Below are 17,161 nucleotides of genomic sequence, written 5' to 3' on the forward strand. Positions count from 1 at the left end.
CAATTGTGAACAAATCTTTCTTTACAATTTTTGACTTCTGAAATTTTGCTGCCAATCCTAGCCATTACAATTACATTTTCTCCCTTTAACAACTCCTTCTCTAGTTTTTATTCTTCAGTCTTGTTATTAACTCGGACTGTCATTGCCATTCATTCCATTAGAGACGAATAACCTGCTACCTAAATTGGATACTGGTCTGTACCTCCTATTCAATCTCAGTGAGTTGCCATTGTATTGAGAAACAATGATTCTGAATGGCTTATTTTTTACATCTTAAGTCATACCTGACCCAAACTAATGTTTCCAGCTTTCAATATATTACCAGAATTTTGATCACAAGTTTTAATAGTCCTAGTGACAAACCCCTGATGGATAGAAACAGCTTTCCAAGCAGAGAAAAGATATGTATTTTTGAATGAACCTTTTGCTGGATAATTCAGTCAACTTGATAATGCATTTATGCTGAAAGCTAATTTGGGTGCTCAAGGTTTGTTAAATTATTTTAATATTCTTCTTGAGTTTTACATTTTTAGTTACTTCATTAGATTTCAATGCTTCATTGGTGCTGGTTGTCTACCAAGTTCTGTGAGAAAATTATTTTTCTTCAGGAAGCATGTATGGGCTAGAGGGGGAAAGTAATTTATGGTTCAGAACTAAGCAAACATCTATTTTCAAAGTTTACAAATGGCTGTATAAAAATATTAAAGCCATCTGTAACTACATGTATGCAGCTACCATATAAAGAAACAGTTGCTGGAGTTATGAAATGCTATCTTAAAAATACTTTGACAAAGGTAACATAATAAATGGAAAAGCAGAGGGAGATAAACTGCTTCTGCTGTTCACTTGTAGTACAATTATTTAGAACTTGCATGTAGCAGGGCCAATCAAGCACAATGGGCAAACTATATATAGTATGTTCATACATATTAGATGATCTTTGGCCAATATAAGCATGAGAAACTGAAATAGACTGAGAAGTAACAACATTAGGCTAAATAATTCCATCCTTACTACTGCCTACAAAATTTTCCAGCATAATTACACTTCTTATGTTCCAGTATTAGCACTCATGTATTAAGTATTTTATTTCAGAGTTTTGGCAGGAAAATCCAAAATATCTCTATTTTTATTAGAATTGAGTTGAAAGGCGTTGCTCTAGGTAGAATTCCTCAGAACTGATCAAAGTAGTGAATTGGAAGATTCAATCTGGTCTTTAATATTCTGCTGGGTTTTATTACAAAAATAAAATGAAGATGATGGAATATCCACTCCTAATAATAGAGGTCTGGCTAGACCTCTCTTTTCATTCACCATCATATATCACTGACCATAAACTTTCTGTGCCTAAATATAGGTAGAAAAGAGGGAAGCTCTGTAGTGTAAACTGATCACCCTCTTATATCTGAACAAACCGTCTCTCAACAGATGGAGTGGCCTCAAAGGAATTTGAAGGCAATTGTGCTACTTGTACAGATCATTTTTTAAAAATGAAAATCTAAAGTCATTAAATTTGGGCATGATACCATAAAGAGAAGTTGAAATGTTATACACTGTCAATGTCAGCCCAGCAGGGAAGAGTTTGAATACTTTCTCTGAGATCTGGATGCTGCTGAGCCATATCCTTTCCTGAGCTCCTTGACCAAGTCTCCTCACCTTTTTATGTTGGTGACTTCAGTAACATCAACCTCCATGTCTTAGGATCTGGGGGTCAAGAATGCATGACCTCTATGATGAAAATGGGCTCATCCCAGTTGGTACATATTGGAGCCCTAGATATTTTTGTTTCGGAAAAATTGTTGAGTGATATGAATTTGGCAGGCATAGCATTTTACTCCATGAGACGAAAACTGGGTGATAATCTTGCCATAGTATCAGAGGCTTCTTCTAGCCTGTTGATTCAGATAAAATTGATAGGATAATTTCTAGTTTATCTCCTGCCACTTGTAGGCTGGGTCCTGGAGTAAACAATATTTTCCTGCTGCCTTAAAAGCGGCTACAGTGCCCCCCCATATCTTAAGAAAATCCCCCTGGAAACAACTGTGTGAGATAACTATTATTTTTATTTTTAGATATGTTTCTTGAGGCTATGATGATAAGATAGCAACAGAGCATATTAGAAGTAAGGGACTATTGGACAATTTGGACAATTTTTGAAACGATTTTAAAGAGAGCTTTATGTGAAACAGTTTGCAGTAATCCATGCATATGATTTTGCAAGCATGATTTTTTAGGTCCTTCTGGTAGATTTGTAACTTGTAGATTATAAAAAGAGTACAGTTTTCACTTGCATATCCAGCATACTTATCCAGCAGTAGCTGGAATCTAGTACCACCTAGGAGCACCTATAGGTTAGAGATCTGTTCTGTAAGGACAATCCATCCTTTCAAGACTGCAATACTAGAGTTGACTGAGAAACTTAATGTACAAACAATAATTTCAAAAATTGTAGTTTGTACAAAAATGTAGTGATTTGCATGCTAATTGACACTAGTTTAGTCCCATGAACATATTTGTCTATACTGCAAGCCCTGAATTGGCTGCCTGTAATTGAAAATGTAGGTTTTAACTCCTGAAACCCTACGTAGCTTGGTGCCAAAATAACAGTGTTGGATGCTATTGAAAACTTGTTTCAGTCAAAATAAGTATATAAGCAGCAATTCCTGTGCACAGATTATACATTAGAAAATCAAACTGCATGTATTGTACTTGGTCCAACCCCTGTCCCATTGTTATCCCTTATAGAAAAAGCATATTGACCTCAATTTGCACTTCTGCATGGAAATTTGTTTACATGAAGTATATTCAGATGTCTGTCACATGGGCTGAATGACAATCTTTTAAGTATCCAACATATCCCGTGTTCATTTAACATACAATATCCCATATAGGATGCTGTTGCCACAGCTGCTGTGATTTATCCTGTAACAGCTACAGGATGAGATGAGGTTGAAATTCTAAATTACACATTTTCTGAGCAGAAGTGGTAGAAATGTCATATTAAGTTTTAGTTTTCTTAGTAGTCACTGGTTTTATTGCATGAAGCCATGAATGCACGAGTGGGACCATACATATGAGTTCCACTAAATTATTTCCAGACTTGTTGGCTTTGTCTCTAACATTACTGAGTGTGAAGATTTGGAGGGAAATGTTGGAAGCATGCTTGGCTCATTAAAGTTCCTAATAATTTAGGAGGATTCTAAACATGCTTCGTTGAAAATGTTTAACAGCCCTTTGGGGCCTTGCTTGTTCAATGTGAAGCAGTTCAGAATGGGGACAGCATCTGCAAAGACAATGAAGGAGGCCTTCAAGTGCAATTCAGTCCCTCCTACTTGGGCTCAGGCAATAATTCCTCAAAAGAGCTAGTGTGAAATCAATTAGCTAACAATGTGGCCTGAAGATGAAACTATTAGTTTAGGATAATCTAAATCCTCTGTCTTGTTGCTTGTAGCATTTCCTCTCCTCTTAATTTGTGTGCCATTCAAACAATTATTCTGCCAAGATTCCTGTGATCTAATAAACTGTGAGGAAAGTACAAACCCACTGTGTTAATAATGGGATCAATTAAGCAATTAAATCATCATTAGAGGAGTTCCACTGAGGAATCTGAGGGTAGTGTCTGGGGTGGGTAAGGGGTTAAACCATAGACTATTAGGCTTTCCTTGAACAGAATAAACCATTGACAGCAGCATGACACTGAAACCATTTGTAAAGATTATAAAGAGTACCAGTTAAAAATAACTTATCTTGTGATATACAGGAAATCCCCCTCAAACAAAAACAAATAAAAAACTGGACTTTCAGAAAGATGAAATTGTTTTCTAATTATAGAAGCAGAGAAAATTATGAATATGACAAGGAGGTTGGGAGCTGTTGAGATGACAATCCAGTGATATCCATGGCAAGCTGCCAACAGATGTTATGCTCATTGAATATTGATGAAATAATTGTTACAAAAAACACCAGTTGTACAATTACATATTTAGAGGCATAACATCTTGGTGCAACCTGAGAATATGGCACCTGGGACTGAAGACTGATTAAGATGGCAGTTTATGCCTATATTGTTGATGAAAAGAGACGATCATAATAATGAGGGCTAAAAGGTCTCTGACATGGGAAAAAAGATTGATAATGAGTGAACAGTGACATAAATGTATTAATTTTTAATAGCTATTGAGATGTGACATAAGTGAAGCAGGATAATATCAAGAACATCGTTTTTAAAAGCCATCCATTTTCATATTAAAGGAGGGTGTGTATGCCAATGGCAAACTTATCCTCTGAACATGTATCATTGTGTAGCCAAAACCACAGCATCCTCATGGAAAAAAGAATTGAATATCTCAGGAGAAATCATGACTTGCTGGTTGAAATGTTAAATAGGAATGTTGCAACATTTTGCATAGTTGTTATTGCCAGAATAGAAAATCATATTTCTATGTAGTACTTGTGTGTTTATGTTGATATGGTGTATGATATCATCAGAATGCTGGTAATAACCAACTGTATTTCTCTGCCCTAGACTAACTGGGTTGAGTCTTTCCCAACCAAGACTATGGATGGGGAAGAATAGCCTTTGGATCAATTGTGGCAAGACCAGGTGACAGTGGACTTTAATGTCAATCAGGTTTTCCACCCTTAACTTTGCCATGACTCCTGCTTGAAGATCAGGTGGCAATCATGGTTATGAAGACTTTTGCACAGTTTATCTTGTATACTAATTGTGCCTGTTCTGGATGGGAGGCCTTGCTGACTCACATCTCAGTTGCCTCTCATTATTATTACTAGTTCAGAACATAGCAATGTAGACAGGTTTTGGCATGTCCTGTAATACCGATACCATATTATCAGTCTGCTAGCTGCAGTAACTTCCAGTACATTTCTGAACTGTCCTAAGGTGCTAGTTTATTTATTATTATTATTTATTTATTATTTAAATTTATATCCCGCCCTTCTCCTTGCGGACTCAGGGCGGTTAGTTATCACCAACAAAGTCTAAAGTGGCATAGAAACAGATATTATTCCTACTTTTTTTAAAAAAATAGACAATGATAGAATTGCAATTTTGTAAGAACATAAAAAGACTAGATCTTTTTATGGACTAAATCAAGTATAGGATTCAGTGTGGAAGCCTCCACACACATAGCATTTAGTGTCACACAATAGCTAGGCATTGAGAGAGGTCACAGACATGGAATGGATGGTAATATCAGTTTTTTATTGTTCCCTTGTATTTAAAGTATGCTTCCTATAATCATCAAGACCACTAGTCTTGATGATTATCACCAAGACCACTACCTGAATCGCCATGTTTTTATTCAGATCCTTTTAAAACATCTACATTAATAATTATTACCACAATTGTTGCTACAGTTTAAGAAAAAAAAACTGCACAGAAGTATTGAAAAATTACAGCACAAAAAACAACTTTTTCATTCTTGAACAAAAATTCTGATGTATCTAAATGGCAAAATACATATATTAAACCTAACTGAAACAATTAAGATTTATTTCATTGTACAAAATTTATACATAATACCTAAATATCTAATACGTAAAATAATTATTCCAAAAATCTTGTAGCATCACCGACAACAAAGCTATCTTCCTACACAGAAAGAATGATTATAATTCTGAAAAATCTTACTATTCTTTAAATGAAGGACATGCAATTAAATTTAAATACGCAAAACAAATGCACAAGTAACCTCAGTTATTTAAATATATCATTACTTGTATTAATAATTTTAAATAGTAAATATTTTAATGATAAAATTCGTTATGCTGCTGTCACGAAGGAATTTTAATGAGACTAGACTATTCACTATCATTTATTTCGACTATATTTTGATGGACATAATTTCTACAAAAACATTATTCTTTCTTTCTATTCCACATCACTTTTCCCAAATCCATAACATTATCATAGGGAAAGTAGGGACTACTTTCAAACACTGTTATTTGTCTGTTAGTAAGCCAAATTTAAAATGCTTTCTTCTAGATTATTGTATGACTAAAACAAAATCCAAACAAAAACACAGTATTTGCATTGATAGTATAACAATTAAAATTTCCAGTGCAGCACCTGGCTGCAGTTTAATTTGGACTAATTTGAAATGCAAACAATTTGCTTAAAGCATTTATTAAATTAAAAACAAATCCTGCTGAACAAAGGGAAATGAAAATTGTACAAGAGTTGTTGTAGTAAATATTAACACTAAAATAATTGTTTTAATTAAATATTATTTAACTGCATCCATAGTTAAAATTAAGAACTTGCTGTCATAGAATTCTGATCCTAGAAAGCAACAAAAAAATTTAGTTCAAGCTTACCTTAAACTATTCATATTTCAAAAAAGAGAAAAAAAGGGATCATATCTTTCCAAGGAAGAACACCAAAAATGATAATGGAAGGACGATCTTACAGTAAATGTAAAACATTTTGAATAGTGACAATAGCTTTGGGTACTGTACATATTTGCCTCACAGCATTCAAATTTATAAAATTAGTAGCAAAGGTTGTTGAACCACAAATTTCAAAGTTGTTAAATCAAAATGGTCTTACTAGCAGTTTTTACATCTAAAATTAAACCTTTAAAGTTACAAGAATTTTTTTAGGCTTAGGAAAGACACAAACAGGAGGAATTGATATTTCTCATCTTGAATGTATTTAACCAATTCTTTGTGATCTTGATCTAAAACTAATAGCTAGTTTCAACAAATGAACTTTTATAATGCATATAAGCAAAATTAGTAGCCCTACCTTTTGTGTAGCTTTTATCACCTGATCCTTGGCATCCATCTTCATCATCACAGTCTCCACTTGATTCTGTCTCTTTACTCATTCCATTCCCACTGCTGCCTTCCCTGTCAATCCAACTTTCGGATTGTAAACTTGTTGTGTGGGCTGCCAGCTACAATGCAAAACATTGGTAAAAGTATTCAGATTTCTAGGGGAAAAAATGTAACACTGTTTTTATCATTGCTCAGTTTGCCAATGAAGTCAGAATCAGCAGTTTAATATAAATTCATTAAAAGCAATATGAACTACTAAATGAAAGACAGAGCATTACTAATGAGTTTATTATTGAAACTCAAGACATTTTATTAGACATACTTCTGCACATATTGTTGTGTCTTCTAATAGCAGTCTTTTGAGCTTTGTTGTTTCTTTTACAACTATTAGATTTTATTTTCAATGCCACTGGTTCCAGAACATATCAGTTGGCTATCAATATTTCCTATCTTTAGTTATTTACAAGTTTTTCATTCATATTGATCATATATTACCTCCAGTAACTAAGCCTCTATATCTCTTAATAATACTTGGTGGGAAATACAAATGGGAAATTGCTATTGTGCTCAGGTCTTGAGGGTGGTCTTGAGTCCCTTAACAAACTACTTGTTTACCAGGCTACTGGCAAAAGGAGGATGTATCCTCATTTGTGACCTCATGTCAGCAGGCATGGCCTTAAAATCAAAGGGAACATGTTTAGCTACTTCTGCTTTCTCCCTTCTTATCTACAGTGTGCCAGACTTACTGGGTGAAATCTTTATCTTATGTGTGTCAACTTTGCTGGATGGTTTGCTTATGTAATCAGAAAGAATAAATACAAGAATTTCTTGTCATTTGGGGCTTCTCTCATTTAGAGGAGTCCGTCTCTGTTCAGCTGAATAAACACGTAAGCTTGAAGGCAACTTCTGGTTTCCTTTTGGTTACATTTTTTCAGTTTTTTTAACTGTAATTTACTCTAATACTGAAAAGTAAAATAGTTAATATGTCTTCTTTTTCTCTCTTTTCCAATTGTTCATGTATTTTCCCTATTCAGTTATCTGGTAATTCTACTCTTAAGTATCTAGTTAGTGATATGAACACATTGCTTCTGTTTTATCAGTTGCTGCATCAAAAATACTATTTTTAACATTTTTTTCTCCATTGTCTTCCAAAAAGATTCTTGCTACTAACTTCTGAAGTCAAATTCCCTGTTTTTAACAAGTCAACTAACATACCCCACCATCCATATAAGAATCTCTCTGAAGATTGCTACAGTGGTGGCCTCCAAAAAAGTGAATAATGAATTTCTGTTTGTACAGCAGAGATAGTTGGCATGATTTGAGACAGGCGGAATCTGTTGTATATATTTGCATTGTACATTGTTCAATGAATCATTACTGTCTTTTATGGAAGGTAACAAAAGCGTTCATCTTCAACAAATGTCCCTTTCTCTTGGAGAAAAATTGAATGGTTATTCATCTCTATTTTTAAAAAAAGTTCACCCAGTGTCACACTTTTTACAGATTATTTCATTTATGGGTGGCAGAAGCATGATTTGTGCTAATAAGACAAAATACGATAGTTAATTTTATTTTTAAACAAGTAGTTTGATGTTCTCATAGCTGCCATTCATTGTTTAAAAGCCTGATGTCATGCAGACATGGCTGAAAAAAACTGCTTTTGGTAACATTCTGTACATGATGAATACATGCTTAGTTGTCTCTCAGATTTCTGATGTCTTTTGACTATAAGATCATAAAGTCAGAATGATCTGCAAAAGTTATTTATCCCACCTCCAACTGAAGCAGAAGATCTCCTTCTTATATGACTCCAGTGATCTAATTCTTTAATAATCAATCCCTGTATTTTGTTTATATTCGAAGAGAGCGATTTCACAAGTGCTGAATAGCTTCTTAAGATGCCTTCTTAAGGGTTATTCTGAATTTGTGAATGAACTTTGAGAGCTTTCTTCTTACCTTAAAAAAGGTAATTCCAATTGGATTGAATACTTGCATTTTCATGCCACTGAACATATGATATCAGTCAAGTTTTTTTTTTCCATTGCAATTTTTTACTTGGTGTATTAGTACTTAAAAAGCCAAGCAAGCTGTGCAGGAATTAATCTGCTATGCAAAACCTCCATATGCTGATTACCCCTGGTTGGATCAACAGGTCTAGGTTCAGTTCAGATGTAAGGATAGGCAGTCATAGAATTCTACATGGTGTATTGAAGAAATAAGGGAATCATCTTTTATTGTACAACTATTTAGACTTGGTTTATGACCTTACAAAACTACTAAAGAGAAGCTCATAATTTCAGCTTCTAAATGTTATAGTCTCACCCACTAGAAATAAAAATACATTCTAATGCAATATCCCTTAACAGATTTAACCACAAGATAATAGATGATCTTTTCATTAAAAAGAAACCAAGTAAGAATTTGAATCCAACTCCATAGAGTGTCCAATGTTCTTTCTATTGTATCATACTATCTTTATTTGTGTATCATACTTGTTTTAAAAGGATCATACTTAACATTGTGAATCATGCTTTAAGAGTGGGAACCTGACTTATATACAGTAATTGCTTTAGTAACCTTCAAGCTGGTTAAAGTCTCCTGAATTATTATAAATAAGGAAATGTGTTTTCAATAATGTGTATACAGTCAACAGTATTTTCTAATAAACTTTTAATATTTACTTTAATGATACTTTTTATTTGCAAGTTGGAATAACCCATATTAAAAAACCAAGGCCAATTGTCTAACAAAATATTAAATATATCCATTATAATCTTACAATTCTTTAATACTTATTGGACACCCCAAAGAATAGTTTATAGAACTAGCCTGTTATTCTCACGACAGTAGAAATGTAAAATGAGGGAGAAGATAAAAATAATAATATGAAGTTGTCCCACTATTTCCCTGTTTGGTTTAGTGTCTGTAAATTGTTAATAAAGTGCTAAAAAGATCAATACATTTTAAAAATATAACTATATTTTAAAATCAATGCCAAAACCACGGAACCTATCAGCTAATGAAGAACAATGAACCTGGGAGGTAGCAAATAATATTATTGTTTTCAAAAGAAAAGTGTGGCCCTACATAATAGCAGTAAAACAATAAAAAAGATGTAACACAGTGAAAAATGTGGAACTAATTTTGAACTAATCACTTCATTTCAAAAAAGAGAATAACATAACATAACATAACATAACATAACATAACATAACATAACATAACATAACATAACATAACATAACATAACATAACATAACAATACAATATAAATACTCTTTCTACTTTTGGGAGGCATGAATATGAATTATCTGGAATATGGATGTGAGTTCCTCCACTACTATGTCACAGGAATACTGTACAGGCTTCTTCATGTAGAAAAGACAAGAATACTGATATAACTAATTTATTTCTGTGGTGAAATAAATTAGTATATCTCTGTATATCTCTGAATAGCACATATTTAGGGAATAAATTAGAAACTTTATCAAACTTGAATAGGATTGAAATTCCCAACTAAAGGAATTTCCAATGGTTGCGAAATATAAAAGCTCTCAGTCCCAACAAAATTAGAGGACAAGAGGTCATAAAAAACTGCAGTAAAGATTGGCTGTTCTTTACAGGTCCTTTGGGTATTTCTTGGAGATACCTGACTAAACAGGAGATAGGTTTTTTTAAGAGCACAAATTTAGGCCTGATGAATTTTGGAATTTATCTCACCCAATCCTTACTTGACTTACCTGACTTACATTTTGCAAACTATTGTATACACATACATTTTATATGAAATCTTCAAGTTGGTAGGTACTTCTTATACTTCCTCTTCCCCATCAGATATGAAAATTACTGCACATATTAAGAATAGATAAGTTTTTTATTTTAATCTTTAGGAAGAGTGTAGAGCAATGAGAACAAATGATTTCAAGGATCCATTTGTAATGATATGGCTGATGATAGCTTTAACCTGTGACGAGGCTGTCTTGTATCTAAACATTCACACTGCCAGCTTTTAGTCTTACAGTGACAGGGTAGAAACAATCTGTTTGATCAGACCTAAAAAGTGTGAAATAAGAAGTACTGCACTCAAGCTCATCTGACTCCACCAAATTGAATGACACAATTTTGGGGAAGGCATGATGTGATTTGTTAATCTGTAAATAGTAGCTCCCTCCAAATTGTCTGAAGAAAGTGAATGAAATGTTTCTCATTGCTTTGTACTCAAACAGCAATTACCCATCTTGTTTGCTGGAGGAAATGTCCATGACATGCTCTAGTGCACGTTAATTCTATTCCAAATTCTTGGATAATTATCTATTTCCAAGTTTGACACAGGTAGGCATCAGCTTCGTGATAATATGAAAAGTCTGACATTTCTTCATGAAGACCAGCGAACAATCTCATTATTTATAGCAGCAAGGTCTCAGGTAGTGTCAAATTAATAAAACTATATATATATATATATTGTGCTACTGGAACTGGGAAGAAAATTGATGATTTTATTTGAACTCTTTGATAGGAGAGAAAAAAATCATATTTTATAAGTAGGAAAACATGTGTTTAGTACTAAGACAACTACCATAATGACCAGAAGAGTGTAAAATGTATCCCCCTGATAATACCCAGCAAATTGCTTCTACAATGTTTTTTTATGAGACTAAAGGACTTGTGTAGGAGGAAAGAAATCAGAACATGAGTATTTATAACCCACAGAAGCAACAAGATTTCCAAAAGTTGTGTATACATTGAAAAGTTTGTAGTTCATATTCACTAAACTGCCCTGGGAACTGCTGTCTTTTCCTGGAAACCAATATTAAACACTAAGAGGTACCTAGAATTAACTAATTCTTTAGCTTAGATTATGAAAGTATATTGTAAATATCATCCTTAGATGTGATTGGAATACAGAAAAAAATGTTATACATCTCAATCCAGATATTTTAGCATAAAGAGGGATTTATAAATATGCAGATAGCAACACAAGCAGTCAGCTCATTCTTTTCATTAACAATGTATAAACATACTAAAGCTTTCCCAAAATTAATATGAATATGGACCAGATTACTTTATCTGAGCATCAGAATCATGATTAATTAATTGGGGCTTCTATGTTGTTTTCTATCACAGATCCTCACCTAGAGCTTTCTTTAAAAGCCAGGTATTAACGGCTCTCCTGAAGCCTAACAAGTGGCCTAGTCTCATCTAACAAGGGAGTTTCTCTGATCCCAAAACAAACAAATGGAACATCAGACAAATCAGCTCAGAATATCATTGAGGCATAAATAACTAGGCCCAGATTCTCCTGCTTTGAATGTGAAGCCATAGCTCTCTTGAAAAGATTACAATGCTGAGAAAGGTAGAAGAAGAAAAAAGAAGAGATTGGAAGACCTGAAGGACCATGATCAGGAGAGATTATCCTATCTATCTATCTAGTTGCTAAGAGTCAAAAACAACTTAATGGCACATAATCAATCAATCAAGTTCTAAATCAAGGTCAAGATCATGTAGAATAGAATAGAATAGAATAGAATAGAATAGAATAGAATAGAATAGAATAATAATAACTTTGAATGTACACTAATCAGCATACATTAAAATAAAATTTTATTGCATAATACTCTCTCAGGGACACCAGTTCCAATATACACTACATAAATATGACAAAAATAAATAAATACAGAATTATGCATATACCCACATATATTATATGACACAGAGAAAGAACAGTTTAGTTCAGGTTATGTATACATGTACATGGTGAGTGAAACAAATCTTACGAATTTACCAGATGGATGCCAAAGGGAACAAAGTTATTACAGAATTGGGCAGCCCTGCTAGAAATAGTTCGAAAACTCCTCCCAGAGGGGAACAACAGAAACAGACCGTAAAGTGGGTGTGTGGGGTCTCTAACAATGCTTTGAGCTCTAAACACATAGCGCTTATAAGCAGCATCCTGAATACCAGGAAGTGAGCTTCTGATGAACTTCTCTGCTGTCCTTACCATTCTCTGAATGGACTTTCTATCTGAGGCACTGCTGCCACCAAACCAGACAGTGATGCAGTTTGTTAAAATGCTTTCAATCGTGCCTCTGTAAAAAGTGGCCAGGACAGAAGGAGAAAGATGTGCTCTCCTCATCCGATGCAGGAAATGCAGATGCTGATTTGCATGCTTCACTAAGGATGACATGTGAAGAAACCAGTTCAGATTGTTAGTTATCTGTATGTGAAGTCTTAATACCACTTTATAATGCCTTGGTAAGACCACACTTAGAATATTGCATCCAGTTTTGGTTGCCATGGTATAAATAAGATGTTGAGACTCTAGAAAGAGTGCCGAGAAGAGCAACAAAGATGACTGGGGACTGGAGGATAAAACATACAAAGAACGGTTGCAAGAATTAGGTTTGTCTAGTTTAATGAAAAGAAGGACTGGGATGACATAATAGCAGTGTTCCAATATCTGCCACAAAGAAGAGGGGGTTAATCTATTCTCCAAAGCACCTGGAGGCAGGACAAGAAGCAATGGATAGAAACTTATCAAGAAGAGAACCAACCTAGAACTAAGAGAAATTTCCTGACAGAATAATTAATGAGTGGAAGACTTGCCTCCAGAAATTGTGTGTGCTTCAATATTGGAAGTTTATTATTTCTTCTTCAGTGGGGGTTTCCTTTCTTTTCCATTTTTGGACGTATGCCAATCTTGCTGTGGTTAAAATATGCAATAGTAAGTAGAAAGATGCTTTGCTGAGTTTACCATTAATAATCCCTAATAAGAAGGTTTCTGGTTTTAAATCAATTTTTTGTAATAGTATTTCTTCCAGCCAATTTTTTATCTGATGCCAAAAATTTTGCGCTTTTGAACATTCCCAGCACACGTGATAGTAAGTCCCTGGAAGCCTTCTACATTTCCAGCATGTTGGTGAGGTTTTTTTTATCTATTTTTGCTAGCCTTGTAGGGGGAAGGTGCCATCTATAAAACATCTTGTATAGATTTTCTTTATATGAGGTGGCTAGCGTTAACCTCCTGTTTCTATCCCATAATGATTGCCAATTATCTAGGTCAATAATGTAACCGAAAGTTTTACTCCAGATTAACATTGTTTCTTTTACCTGTTCCTCTAACAAATCTTGTTCTAATAAATATTGATATATCTTTTTTATCATTTGATCTTCTGTTCCTAGAAGGATTTTATCTAATTGTGTATGCTCTAATTTTATCCCTGGTTCTTTTTTGTCTTTTCTGTATCACGGCTGTATTTGTAAGTATGCCCACCACTCCAACTCTATACCATCTTCTAATAATCTTTTCCTTGTTTTCAGGTCTCCATTCTCGTCTCAGATATCTTTATATGTGATTACTCTTCCTAAGTTTATGAATTTGGGGTGCATGAATATCTCTAATATGGATAGCCAATTGGGAATTTCTATATAATTAAATTTTTTAATTTTTATCCACACGTCTAATAGTGCCCATCTAATATGATGATTCTGAAAGTACTGATGAGCCTTATATTTCCCGTCCCACATTATGGCATGCCACCCTATTTGCATGTCATGGCCTTCTAATGCCAGTAATCTTCTGTTCCTTAAGTGTATCCAATCCTTAAATAAATAAATAAAATCTTATCCTGCACCGAAATGGACAGGTTAACTCTAGAGATTAAAAATAAAACTGAAACGGAGTATTATGAAATTAGGAAAAATTTGTACGATTGGTTAGAGATAAGGAGGATCGCTGAGATGATTATCGATTGATTAGTTGATATCGTAAGGACTTCTTATTAACACCTATATTAGGACACAACTGAAAGATATGTAAATACAACGTTGACAACTGAAAGATGGTTTACCAAAAAATTTACAGATGTTATATGTACAGTTTGTTATACTCTGTCCTGTTATAGAATGTATTTTAAGTTTCTGTTTTTCTTTCTGTAACATAAGGTAATACTAATAGCAGTGTTGTAGCCAGGGAAGTTGAATCATGTCCACTTCTGTTTTTAAATGTACATTTAATAAAATTTGAATTTTTAAAAAAAAGTTTATAAGAAGAGACTGGACAATCATTTGTCTGAAAAGGTATAGGGTTTTCTGCTTGAGTGGGTGGTTGGATTAGAAGACCTCCAAGGTCCCTTCCAACTCTGTTACTGTGTTAAATATAAATATGTAATAGTTGGTTAACATGTAGGTGTATATCACTATAGTCACTGAGTACAGAAAAGTACATGATAAGCTATATTTTAAGCAGTTTCCTATAACCACATCAATGGAAAAATGCATGTTTTATACAATCCTGTGTGACTGTTTTTTCAGGAACAGTTGATTTCATTTATCCCCATTATAAAGGAGGCCAAGTGAAGCAGTGTGTGGCTAATATTAATAGTTTGTTATTATTGCTGAGAAATAAATGGCATAGAAACCCCTATAATAGGTTTAATCTCCTAAAATCTGTCAATTAAAGTCTTGATGTTACAGCGTATGGACAACAGTTACCTACTTGCTAAATGTACCAACTCTGCTGCAATTGCTCCCCTTGATGGATCATTTGCACTTAAATTTTGGGAGCTGAATCCCTGCCCTTGAACTGATGTGTATCCTTGAAGAAGAAGCAGAAGGCAGCAACAGATGACCAAATGAATGGTTTTTACAATTCCAACCTCAGTGAAAACTCTAGCTGAGGGCATAAAACTTCATACAATCTGACTGGTATTCATTTTCTCCCACTTTCACTGGTATACTGGAACATGATGTGTCAGAAGGCCAAATATAACAGTCCATATGTTGTACATTACTTAGGAAAATGTAAGCTTGTCCTTCTTTAAGTGAACAGTACAAGGTAAAATATAGATGGATGGATACCAACTTCTCACAAGCACCAGTAAATATAGGAGGTGATTTCAAGGCCTGAACAGAATCTAATTATATTACCTTTATCTAAAATGCCAGCAACTTCTCCCTGACAAAGTATTAGTTTCTCTTTATAACACACCAGTATAAAGATACATATGGTAATTTTGCAGAGCTTTTCTTTGGTCACATCTTTACTAATTTAGATCTAAGTAGTCTAAAAGGGCAATAAGTGGGAACTGTCAAGGATAATGTATAATCAAGGGTCACAATGAGTACCACTAGCTGTATAGCAACCTTTTATAGGTTATTGGACTTGCTGAACCACCTCAAGATTGATTGCTACCTGGGTAGTGATCACCTCCTATTAACTTTAAATTTTATTCTTTGGCTTGGAATATATTCATGGATAATCTTTCCAGCAATCTTAGAGAAAGATATTAGATTATTTTGCGCACAATGGTAGAGAAAACTTAGTAATTCTCTTATGGTGACTGAACTTCACCCATCTTTAGCAGATGAAGTCACAATCAATTGTTTATGAAAAACTGATACAGTTTCATCAACACTATGGAATATGCAAACATGTCCCCTCACATTTCCATAGTTCAAAGTTGGGTTTACCTCTGAATGTGTTGAAATAAAAGTGTCCTTATTGTTTATGACTTCAGGATAAACACCATCCATTACCCATTACAGAGGGTCATATAAAGATGAAATATATGTTAACTGATAACAACTAAAACAGAACAAATGTAGCAAAAATTAATTTCAATAGCCAAATTCAACAAGGCAACTGGTCTATGAGCAAGTAAAGGGTATACCAAATTAGACACTGGTAAATGTTAATAACCAAACAGAGCTTAATAACTCTTACACAAATATTGGAATAGAAACATTACTACACTTCTAAACCCAACAAAGTACTTTGAGAAAGACATTCTTTCTAAATACTTCAGTGTATCTGACTGGACAATATTTATTCAGTGATATTGGAAGGAAAGACCAGGAACAGCATCTACAGAAACAGAACCCATTCTTATATTGTTGGGAAAATGCCTGATTCAGTTATGAACCAAAATAATAGGACACAGATGCAATAAGTATCTTATTGGCACGTACTATACAGTTACAATGATGATTGCTAAAGGCATGCAGAACAGCTACAAAGCCCACAAAGTTACAGGTTGTAAACCATCTGAAAGGATACAAAAGAATTACAAAAGGCCATGTATTTATTTTTTTATTTTTTAAAAATGCAGCTGTCCATCTTATCCCAAATTCTGGACAGCTCCCAATCAAGAATTAAAACAATATCAATTATAAAACAACATAAAACTCACATTAAAACTATTAAAAATATAAACATTAAAAACAAAAACTTGGTATTAGGCTTCTGATATGCAATCACTTTATCCTTTCCCAGTGATTTGGGAAAAGCCAGGTGTTCAGTGTTTTGTGGAAAGCTAGGAGGGCAGATGTCTGCCAATCTTCAGGGAAAGAGTGTTCCATAGGGCAG

General features: G+C 34.0%; 1 protein-coding gene across 1 annotated transcript in view; it reads right to left on the bottom strand.

Moving 5' to 3' along the window:
• Positions 1-6,245: 6,245 nt before the first annotated feature.
• LOC107293037 (glypican-5-like) overlaps positions 6,246-17,161 on the bottom strand; it is a 222,156-nt gene continuing 211,240 nt past the window's right edge. The window contains exons 8-9 of the mRNA XM_015822166.2: positions 6,767-6,917; positions 6,246-6,301 (exon numbers count right to left, since the gene is read on the bottom strand). Of these exons, the coding sequence (XP_015677652.2) occupies positions 6,246-6,301; positions 6,767-6,917 (207 nt within the window). The remainder of the gene's footprint in view (positions 6,302-6,766; positions 6,918-17,161) is intronic.

This window comes from Protobothrops mucrosquamatus, unplaced genomic scaffold, assembly GCF_001527695.2.
Source record: "Protobothrops mucrosquamatus isolate PMUCROS unplaced genomic scaffold, P.Mucros_1.0 scaffold1484, whole genome shotgun sequence".
NCBI classification, from domain to species: domain Eukaryota; kingdom Metazoa; phylum Chordata; class Lepidosauria; order Squamata; family Viperidae; genus Protobothrops; species Protobothrops mucrosquamatus.